Raw genomic sequence first — 11337 nt, 5'->3', positions numbered from 1 at the left:
AATAGATGGGGGATTGATAAATAGATAATTGGGAAAACATTGGGATAGTATTACAAAATATAGGATTTCCTGTGTGATTCAAACTTTTCATAATCAGACGTTGGAAAATATGTCATTTGATCTTGGACATGTTTGGTACAGTTTTGAGTTTTGATTTCTGCAAAGTGGGGGGCAACGATTTTTCATAAAACAAAGCATCTGCTGTCTGTTCCATGCTGTCGTTTGGTAAGCCATAGTGCTTGAAGACCTGACAGCACTGCCTATCAGCAGTGGTCTGAAGTACAATGTAGTAAAACTTATTGTTGATACGAGCGACAGACTGCCTGTCTTCTGGTGGCTGATTATATATTCTCTGAGTGGAAGAATAGCTTTTAATGTTGGCCTTAATAGTTCAGACTTGCTTGGGGCATCCCACAGTGATACTTTTCCCAAAGGCAAAGATGAGAAGAGTAGGGACTAAATGTCATAGGCAATCATAATTTCGGTTTTAGTATTTCAAAAAGAGCTGTCGTCATTTGGCCCAGTAACAGTTTCATTGTGATCCGTCATTTGTGTGCCAGATATTTGTTATGCAGGTACAACATGGCTGGTGTCCTCTCAGGGGCTGGAAATACAGGGATAGATGAATGTACAGAAATCTACAACTTCCTGCCCTCTTGAAGTTCACATTCTGGAAATGATAAACATTGGCTTTACAGGGATTGGTCTGGTAGCTGTAGGGGCAGAAATATGGGGTAGCTTTTCTTACCACCCATGTTGATAGTCATCACCAGCACAACAATAACAAAAGACTGGCTAACCCAAGAAACCAGATCGTATTCATCTAGCTAAACTTCTGTGTGGTAGAGGGCCCTCCAGAAATGAAGCCCCCAAGACGCACGGAAAACTGATCTCATTCTTGGGTTCAGTCAATACCAGACAGGACAGCCATCTAGAAATGCAGATGGATCCAAGGGTGTAGTCTAATGGTAACAACTAAAACAGAAACCCAGCAAGACCTGTGTGTTCAGATTCTTGGTCTTTCTGCACAGCATTCCTTCTGAGAATCCAGCGAAACACCGCTTGAAGGAAGAATGCCTGCTTTGAAGACGGGCTCTAGCTTCTGTGACTAACCTTGGGTCACCGGAATCCTGATCTCTATCGCTTGCCTTGGGGGAAAAGCACAAGAGAATAGGAAGAAAGGTGGGACAGAGTCAAAGAAACTCTGAAGGCTGAAAATACACAGCACACCCTGGTGCTGCACAGTGGAGTCAACTCTGATGTAAGAGAACAAAGCTAAGTGTAGACCAGAACTTGAGATAGCCAGGTGGCCTTAGTCAGGCAAACAACGAGACAAGAAAGAGACGCAGAGGCCAGGAGGCAATGTAGTCAGTCAGGTTGGTTCCTTATTCTTCTTGACTTCTGATTTATACCTATGAAGTCTTTGAATAGTTACAGAGAGCTGAGCAAGGGTTGCTGAACCACTTACAATCACAATAAGGTATTCTCGAAGTGGGTTTGTCTTGTGCCTACACAATTGCCCCAGCAAACAATCCAATTCTTCCTGTTCACAGAAAGCAGGGGTGTGGGGGAAACTGTCATAAACAGTTTGTACAAGTCACTCACAGCAAGAACATCTGTCCCACCCTACACTGAGTTCATTACAGGTTCCTGGCAAGAGAATGTGACGAAAAGATAAATGTGTGTGTGTGTGTGTGTGTGTGTGTGTGTGTGGTTTTGTTTTATATATCCACAGATAAACCCTGCAAACCCTGTAGCACACATGGGGACAAGCAAAAGCAGTTTCTTCAGCCATTTTGCATTATGAGTTCTTTGGTTCTTGATACATTGATCTTCTCTGAGCTTGAGTGGGGTCTGTAGGGATTCTTCCCAGAATGACCAGCATAAACAGCAGGTGTATAATCAATGCTCGTTGAATAGTAATTGAATTATAGTTGGAGCCGTTTCCATTTGAATTGAATTGACCATTCAATTACAGTCTTTCCTAAAGCGTGATATGACAGTGCCTGGGGATAAAGGAAGATGTGTTCAAATGATGCTAATGAAAAACCCAGTTATGACGCAAAGTGTGTGCAGAATAAGCAAACACAGGTCACTGCCTAGACAAGTGCAGACCTGCTTTCCCCTGCAGAGGAATGGCTAATATGAGAATCTGGCATCTCTTAAGGTCAAGAAGAGCTAAAGAGTATTGGACAGGGCTGGAATGTTAGGACGCTGGGGAATTACCCTCCACTCCTGACTAGCTATGGATACTTTGAGAACACGGGATGTATTTATTTGTTTGGTGCAGTTCTGACACTCAGGACCCAGGACCTTTTGTGTAGTTGGCAAGGGCTCTACCACTGAGCCACAGCCTGCTCTAAAAAGCTTAGGCAAGTCATTTTGGCTCCCATTTTCTCTAACACGCTTTATTTCAGAAAAGAATCGCTCGAGGTCCCACGTCCAGCATCCATTTCTGTTTTATAAAGTACTTCACACATTTAAGTTTTTAGCCCAATGATTTCTAAGGTGATGGTCACAGCTTTCTCAGTGGATATGATTTGCTAAGTGTAGAATGGATGGTAAAATATGTCAGTCTGTCTGACTGTTTATATAAGTACACATTCACAAACCGGTAAAACACCCCTCCCTCTGGTGCCCTGATTTGGTTCGTGTTACAACAGCTCCAGTCATCCCTGAATACCGAGTATCCTCCCGCCAGCCAAGTCAACGAGCAACCTGACAGAAGATCCTCTGTTTGCTCCTCGTATTCAGGTCCACTGTGCATTTTTTTTTAAAGGACTATCTTGCTATAAACTCAGGCTAGAAAGTGTCTAAAGAATCCATGCGTTTGGAGTTGAGAGCAGGCCTTTATCCGTACCACAAGCCCAGAGAGAAAGCTACGCGAGGCATTTACCTAGACCCAAATCCCATCGAAACAAACAAGTTTTAGGTTTTGTTTATTAAGCTGGCGAGTGCCCAGGCTTTTAGGGTAACGGGCTTGCTCACTAAAGAAATATTAATACTTTTCCTTCTGGTATGTCTTTACATAAAATGTTCCTCTTCGGCGAGATTAACTGATACCATCTGTGGGTATTTGTTCCCCAACTCTTGGCTTGCAAACTTGCATTTAAATCTGCATGCTTCTTTTTCTAAGCTGCTTTTCAAATTGCGGGGAACACAAGAGCTAGCCCTAGCCCGGTGGCCAAACACTGCCTTTGAGTCCCAAGTCTTTTTAACCTCTTGCTTCCAACTCTGCATCTGAAGGCAAAACAATCCTGGAGACACGGCCCTCCCCCTGCCTCTGATAGGCTGCTTGGAATAGCAACAGCCTGTGTCACCGAAAAGGGCAAAGCCTTCGGAAATAGAAACAAAGTTGGTTACAAATCACACTGGCTTTGCCCGAAGGTCGCCCCCCCTCCAACCCCTCCCACTCGTCTTTAGCATGCTGCCCATGGGGACGGTGACCACTGCTGTCAGCGCGGTAGGTCGGGGTGGTCCGGTGGCGAGGAAGAAGCTGTAAGTCCTACCGTGACCATGGTACCTGTTGAAAACACAGAGGGCCCCAATCTGCTGAACCAGAAGGGGAGAGAGGCGGAGACCGAAGGCAGCTGTGGAGCCAGAGGCGGCCGGCATCCTGCCTGCGCCGGAGGTAAAGTGAGACGGCCGGGCTAGCTCGGCGGGTGACCGCTAGAGGGGACAGTCGTCCCCGCGAGCCCCCTTCGGACTGTGCGTTTGTGCGTGGGAGTGCGTATGCGCACGCAACCCAGGGAGCTTGCCGGGTGCGTGGAAACGGGAAAGTAGGGTTCGGTGCGACGCGGAGTGACCCGGAGCCCTACATGCGGGAACCGAAGTCTCCTTGGGACTTTATGTGTTTAAACAGGAGCTGCGGCAAGGATGGGCTACATCAATTTGTTTTACGTAACGCAATGTACACAACTCTTCTCTCTTGGAAAGGTGGATCGGAGCCTCCGTTGTGAGCACGCACTTTTTTTGTTTATTGTCGCAAATGGACGGTGTGGAACAAGTGGATCTTATGAGTTATTCTGTGCCCCTAAACTGCTTTCCTGGAAACTTGCCTTTCAAAATGAGATATACTGAATACTTTCTCCTTCCCAAAGAGAACTTTAGTAGTTTTTACTGTGTTGTCTGTGTTTCTCCTAGGCGCTTGTCTTTGCTGCCACATTTACAATTCTCCACTCTTTTGATTTCTGCTTGTTTGTTTCTTAGTGCCTTTTTCTGTTCATCTGTTTTGCAAGGGACTATGTATTAATTGTGTTATGACAGACGGAATACAAATGACCTCTTCTTCCCGCGGTTAATACTTTTCATCAGCCCCACATGCTTTAATCACACGTTTCATTCCCAAGCTGCCTAGTGGAATGTTACTAACAGTCACCAATGCTCAGCCAGCGACACAGAAGTCGTTCGCCGTCTTTGATCTGGGAATGGGTCTACACAAGGATGCTTATGATTTGGGCACAGAATCCACAATGCCTCTTGTGGAGGAGAAGTGGTCCCATCTCAGGAATGTGTCACTCCAGGCTTGCCTAGCTCCAGGCTTAGGGCCTTAGCCTGATCTTTCCTTCCTTCATCTAATCAAGGATGGACACCTGGGGCCATCCTCAGCTTCTCTCTTTCCCCAGGGCCTTGCGGGTTGCCTTTAAATGCTGTTAAGAGCAGGCAGGGGGAGTCAGATTGAAGTTGGAAACTTCTTGGCCACACATTCCTGAGAAAATGAGGGGCAGCAGATGGCAGAGCATTGAGGTGGTGGTGGCGGCGGCGGCAAACAAAGGGTTAATTAAATGGTGTCTTTGTGTCACAGTGTCACAGAGACCAAGAAAAGTAACTGCCCAGTATGGCTTTTGCAACAACCATAAAGAGTTGACTAATTTTTACCACCTACCTGTAATGTCAGTATACAGGAGAAGGAGGATTTAGGTCAACCAAGATGATATAGTGAGCCCATCTACATGCGCGTGTACACACACACACACACACACACACACACACACCTTAAAGGTAGCTTTGAAAGTACAGTGTGTCTTCCTATCTTATATTATACACATTTACAATTTTCACAATGAAAGGTAATGTGTAGATACACTCATCCGTCTTGAATATTTATGCAGAAGTCAGTGTAAAAAGGGCTACTGCTTATCACTGTATAAAATGAATACCTCAAATAATAGAGCAAATCTAATCCAAAATGAATCATTATGTAGAAGAAAAAAATCCCTAAAGTTTCCACAGCTTTGGGTTATATTTATATAGTTTATATTTAGATGAATGCAAACATTTTAGATGTCCCTAAATTGTGTTAAGTATCTCTTGACACCTCTAAGCAATCCTAAGCATGTACGTACACGTATATTATACAGCCTTGCTGTATAGTTTTAGGAAGTCATTTATGTCTCCTTCTCTGATATTGATTATATTTCAGTTCATTTAAATCAAGATGTTGATGCTTATTGAAACAATATTTGCCAAGCACCTTTTAGTCTCTTTGTATTTCAAACTTATATAATTTCTTTAAATCAGGAAATTCAGAGTATTTAAAATATGCTTGGTGGTTATCAGCATATTTTTTGTGTTTAGAGTTTTTTTTCTATATTTCTAGGTGGAAAAAAATCAAGAGAAGAGGAAAATAAGTTTTATATATATATATAAAGCTGTTGGCTGTTGGTGATTGATTAAACCATGTGAGATACTGAAAAAGCAAAACAACAAAAAGGTTGAAGGAAAACTCTCAGCTCATCCCATATCTGCACTCCAAACTCTTGCACATGGGGAAAGCATTTTTGGCAAGTCTTCCTTGAGTTAACTCCTTAGTTAGGAAGGGCGCTCTGTCCCAGTGAGTGGAAGAGAGTGGACACCATCATTTTTCCAGGAAGCTACGACTCAAAGTGGATATGTTGATAGTAAAATTGGCAGAGTCTGTGGACACGTTCTAATTGCTCTTCCAAAGGAGGCTTCCGTTCAGCTCCAAACCCTGATGCGTAGAGCTGACACTCCGTTATGGTGAAGGCAGAGGTTACAAAGCTAGGACATCTTCCACAGGCTGAGGGGGACTTGGAGTCAGAAGGTTGGTAGCTGGTCCCCTGGCCAGGAGCTCTGAGGCCTGTTCCTTCATCCCCAGCTCCCATGACATCTAAAGTCCTGCCCAGAGAGAATTCTGGAAGCCTCCTCTGCCTCATCACCACTGTTTTCTCTCTCTCTCTCTCTCTCTCTCTCTCTCTCTCTCTCTCTCTCTCTCTCTCTCTCTCTCCTAAAAAGGTCAGAAGCCAAGAGCTTGTAGTTGTTGTCTGAGTTCAGAACTGGACTCACAGGCCCTTCTGGAAGGTCTGCTGTTTATCCCCCCACCCCCACCCCTGAAGCCTGGGACTTTAGAATCCTTCCACTAATCAGAACGCCCTAAGGAGTTGTTCTTAGCGATTGTAAAACTGTGAGTGCTGAGGTAATACCTCACAGGTAACTAAGACTGCCTGAGCGTTCTCTCAGGCTTAGCCTAACCTGGAACCTCTGAATGCAGATAGTCTGGCTTTCTTGGCCGGCCCGCAGGGGACTCTTCATGGAGGAAACATGGGAAACAGACCCATTCCCAGGGAAGGGAAAGTCAGACCAGCTAGACCAGATGATAAAGACTGGATTTCAAAAAGATTGTAACAGTAGGTAGGCCTATTATCTTGGGCCCAAATACTGAATGCCCACGAGCACACAAACTACACATAAATAAATGTTTTTAAAATGACAAAATTACTGACTCCTTAAAACCGTGTATTTTAAAAGCCGGGCGGTGGTGGTGGCACATGCCTTTAATCCCAGCATTTGGGAGGCAGAGGCAGGCGGATTTCTGAGTTCCAGGACAGTCAGAGCTACACAGAGAAACCCTGTCTCAAAAATAAAAAAATAACTAGAAAACAAAACAATAAAACCACATATTTAACAAAGGGCGGCTGACAAGCAAGGAATCCACAGGATTTGTAAAGCACTAGAGACTTCTGTGTAAGGCCTTCGTATATATAAGACCTGTTTTAAAGGCAAGCATCTTCCTTTGGGTATAGTTAGCACCTCTTTGATGCTAGACATTTAACCTCACTTGGAAATCATGCCAGGGTTTCTAACTCGGGACTTTGCTTAGATACGAGGCTTGAGAAAATGGTTTCTAGCAAACTCCTAGGAAGGGGATACTAGGTTTGTTATACCACAAAGACACACTTAAGAAGCACAGAGCTCTAGTCCCTTTCTAAGAACCGCTGCTCCCCCCCACCCCCGGAGAAAATGCAGACAGGTTGTCCCTTTGCCACAGATCCTGGACCAACTACTGCAACAGGAGCAGGGACATCAAGCACTCAGGCTGTGGCAGGGACTTGGCAGACATGGCCACACCTAGCATTAGAACAGCCAGCCAAGCCCTGCGGCCCACCTGTGCGGCTGAGACGTTGCTAACATTCACCTGCGTGCTGGAACTGGCTTTATGACTAGGGGCCCTTCTGATAGGCCAGTGCCCTGTCCCAGGTGTTAAATATTTCCAACATTGCCCTCCTCTCTGCCAGACTTGCCACAGTAGCTGAAGCGGCAGATTCCAGGGACGTGCTTGGTGGTAACTGACAGGACTCTTAAGGTGAGCTTGGGAGAACGCTCCTTGCTCCTTATGAATTTTCCAGCAGACACTTCCTAGTGGCCGTTCCCTTTCCCTGGGGGGGGGGGGGTGGAAATAGAGTCTGGAGTATCACAGCATAGCCCGGGCGAAACCTGTGGTATACGGAACAGCAGAGGAATCAGCTGATCTGGAAACGCAGATTTAGATTTGTGAGGTTTTAATCTTCCTTTAAAAATATCCCGGGAAAGAGAAGTTCAGAGGGACCATTTGCTCAGTAAGAGGAACCCAAGTACTATTAATCCTCATTGTCTTTAAAAACTTTCCGAGAGCAGCACAACCAACCCTCTGTCACCGAGCAATGAACGTCCACAGCTGGGTTGAACGAACTGGCCATTTACCGGGGAGTTGTGTGAGCGAGGGTGAGCACGGGACCACCCTATGTCAATTTCCCCGTGAATTCTTTCCCAGAAGAGCAAGTCACCAAATGACTTAAGGGGCAACAAGATTTGGGGGTGAGAAAGGGGAGCGTTACATAGCTTCTCCACTCTTCCCCAAGGACTCTGCAGAATTCCAAATGAGGACAATTTCTCATCTAGTTAGTCCTTCAAAAAAAAAAAAAAATCCAATTTCCGTTTCAGGCCCAGACGCCTAAATCTCTCAAAATACTTCTCAGCTGAGATGGAATCAGATGAGCCACACTGTAAGTCATAAATTTCTATGAGCTATGTCTGTTTCTTTGGGTTTGTGCTGTCTCTGTGGTTGTTTTCCCTTCGACATTCAAGTACGTCCTTCTGTACAGTTGCTGAACGGCCACGTCTCTATGATATACTAATTATGTACCTTGTACAAAAGTGATAAGCAGGAAGCACCTTTATCATTCTAATGCCAGCATTCTAATGCCATTACACTTGAACAATGGCTTATTTTATAAAACTCTATTCAAGTATCAGGGGGAAGTACAGCCCTTCATTGGGCGTATAGGAGTCTTTTTCCCTTTATAAACAAATGCAATTTGACGTCACACTTTAGCTGCGATCCCCTTGGAAGTAGTTGTTTCTTGAGAAGCTTGTGTGTCATCATTACTGGGCTGCAGGCAGTGTCCACACAACTTCATACACAACGTCTCCACACTTTTATGGACGTTGGAATTGGGAGCTATGAGGATGCTTTGGAAGCCTGCTTGAAATAGCATCTTAACTACAGATGTGTAAGACTTTTAAGAACTAGGGGGAATGGGCGGGGGGGGGGGTGGTGGTGGTGGTGGTGGTGGTGGTGGCGGTGGGGGAATTGTAACTAGGATTAACTTGCATGGTGAGAGAGCATTCCCACACTAATAAAATATTTGATTTCCAGTGGGACTAGACTCTAGAAACCCACAAGGCAAGAGTCATAGAATATTTTTTTCACTCTACAATTCCATTATCCAGGGTTGTGGGTTTTAAAACAAGGGAATTATGAGAACGCATGCAGGACACAAGGCGCCATTTTATTTCCTGATACCATGTAAGAAGCTGTTTCCAGGTTTTACTTTTCTTTTTTGATAGTTTAGTAAGTGTGCTTTGCTTCCGTGAGGACCCATTTTCCGTGAGGACTACATTTTTGTGCCGTCTCTTGTGTGGTCTCTCTCACTTTCGCTGATTGTTGAATAAATTGAACAGTTTGCCTCTGTAGTTAACTATAGTGTTCCTTTGACTGTCCGCAGTTGGCGACTCCATTCAGCACTGTCCTTTCCTCCCTGTATTTATTGTAAGATACTAGTCGAATCCACAGGCTCCATCAGGTGTAGGTTCCTTACCTTGGGAAAGATCTGATGCTATTGCCAGGCTCAGAGGTCCATAAATCCCTTGGTCTCCCTGGAAGAGTTCTTTATCCAAAGTCCATTCCTTTGATAGGTATAGAGTTGAGGCCTCTTGTAGCTATTTTGTTTGTTAGTTTTGGTTGGTTGGTTGGTTTTTGAGATCAGCTTCAGCACCTACCAAATTCCAGAATGGTTCCATTTTTATAAAATGGAGCTTTTACATCAATTCAGATTAAAGGTTTCCATGAAATGAGTATCAGGGACCAAATGCATCCCTTCTTATCTCACAATGGCGCACTGGAGTTAGACTAGCCCTGGCTCACGCACAGGGTCAGGCATACCGGTGAGCAGCTGACCCTCACCGTGCACTCGCTTCCATCATCAGCCTGTCTTTGGCTCATCCACTTTTCCCAGGGCTGTGAACTGAGTCATAACATTTAATCTTATGACCGAGGTCAGAGAGAACAGAAAGTGTAAGGCTTGCTGAGTTTGTCAAAGTCTAGCCACTCTCTAATCAGGGGCTCTGCTTCCAGACAGAGCCTTCGCTTCTCAGCCCCAGGTTCCCGGTAGGGAGAAGCCAAGTATCTGCGCCATGTTAGGGGGGGGACAGGTGGCAGCAGAGATGCCAGCCGCAGAATCCCAAATCAACAACCTGCCAATCATACATCTAGCACTCTAACAACTTCCTGACCTGCCAGATCTAGAGTTTAGGAATAAACTCATTTCAGGACTCAAGTGCTTTCCTTTTTTTTTGTCAAAGTCCCTTTGTTTCATGGTAACATTTTTTTTTCAAAAAATGAAATTATAAGTTCCTGGGCTGAGGATATGAGGACCTGGTTTAAATTCCCAGCATCCATGTAAAAAATGCCAGGTACTTGTAATCCCAGCACTGGGGACGGGGAGGATCCCTGGGGTTTGTTAACTGTTGAGGCCAATGAGATCTTGTCTCAAAGGGCATTCCTGAGGGTGACATCTGGGGTTGTGTTCTGGTTGTGTCTACAAGTACCCCTACACACACACACACACACACACACATACACACATATACATGCACACATGCACATACAGGCACAAAAGCTATTACAATTTCATAAACATCATATATATTGTTTTACCCATCAGAGGTTCAAGCTGACTGGCAGTGCTTGCAAAGTTCTGTATAATTCATAAGAGGTGGCGATTACACCCCTCTCTGTGTAGTCTGACATCCATGTCAGAGACGCTGTACATGTAGCCATGATCACCAGCAGTGAAGTCCTTGGGTGCTCAGTGCTCATTGGGTCACCAAGGTGCTGACCATCGAGATGAGCCTTGTCTACCCTCTGTGCACAAGTGAGGGCTACACACGATTGCTCCACGCACAAGATGGAGTCAACAAGAGAGAATTTGCATTCAGAAATGTGTGAGAGATAGTGTATGACTCTTCAGAATGAGGAAGAATCTAGCACAGCATCCTTGACTGTAGATCTTTACCGGTTCATCTGAAAGAAAAATGTCTAAATGACTATAGACATGCAGTCATGTTGGTCGCCTGTGGATGCCTGGAAGGTTACAATGCTCCTCTCGGGCTTTTGATGTTAGATATACAGATGGTCTCTCAATATATTCATCTTTAGCATTTAGCTCTGCAACATGCTGTATAGTTTTTCTTTCCTTGTCTACTTTATTAATTTTCTTAATTTTTTTAACTAGGAAGAATTTACTCTCTCTCTCTCTCTCTCTCTCTCTTTCTCTTTCTCTCTCTCTCTCTTAAGTAGAAAGGATTGTACCTTTCTTCCTTCTTTCTCTCTTCCTTCCTTCCTTCTTTCCTTCCTTTCTTCTTTTCTTTCTTTCTTTCTTTTGAAGGAGGGACTGTGTCTGTCTGTCTTTAAGAGGAGGGATTGTATATTGGATGCTTTATAGGTGTCACATGGAGTCTATAAGTTACACTCTTAAATTTTTATTTAAAAAGTAATGA

The 11337-nt window shown here is 44.5% G+C and overlaps 1 protein-coding gene across 1 annotated transcript in view; it reads left to right on the top strand.

Moving 5' to 3' along the window:
* The first annotated feature begins 3344 nt into the window (after positions 1-3344).
* Positions 3345-11337, top strand: part of Slc2a12 (solute carrier family 2 member 12) — a 53640-nt gene continuing 45647 nt past the window's right edge. Inside the window, exon 1 of the mRNA XM_052169759.1 lies at positions 3345-3631. Within this exon, the coding sequence (XP_052025719.1) occupies positions 3517-3631 (115 nt within the window). The 5' untranslated portion in view covers positions 3345-3516. The remainder of the gene's footprint in view (positions 3632-11337) is intronic.

The sequence above is a fragment of the Apodemus sylvaticus genome, chromosome 23 (genome assembly GCF_947179515.1).
Source record: "Apodemus sylvaticus chromosome 23, mApoSyl1.1, whole genome shotgun sequence".
NCBI classification, from domain to species: Eukaryota; Metazoa; Chordata; class Mammalia; order Rodentia; family Muridae; genus Apodemus; species Apodemus sylvaticus.
This window is presented reverse-complemented; position numbering and strand designations above follow the sequence as displayed.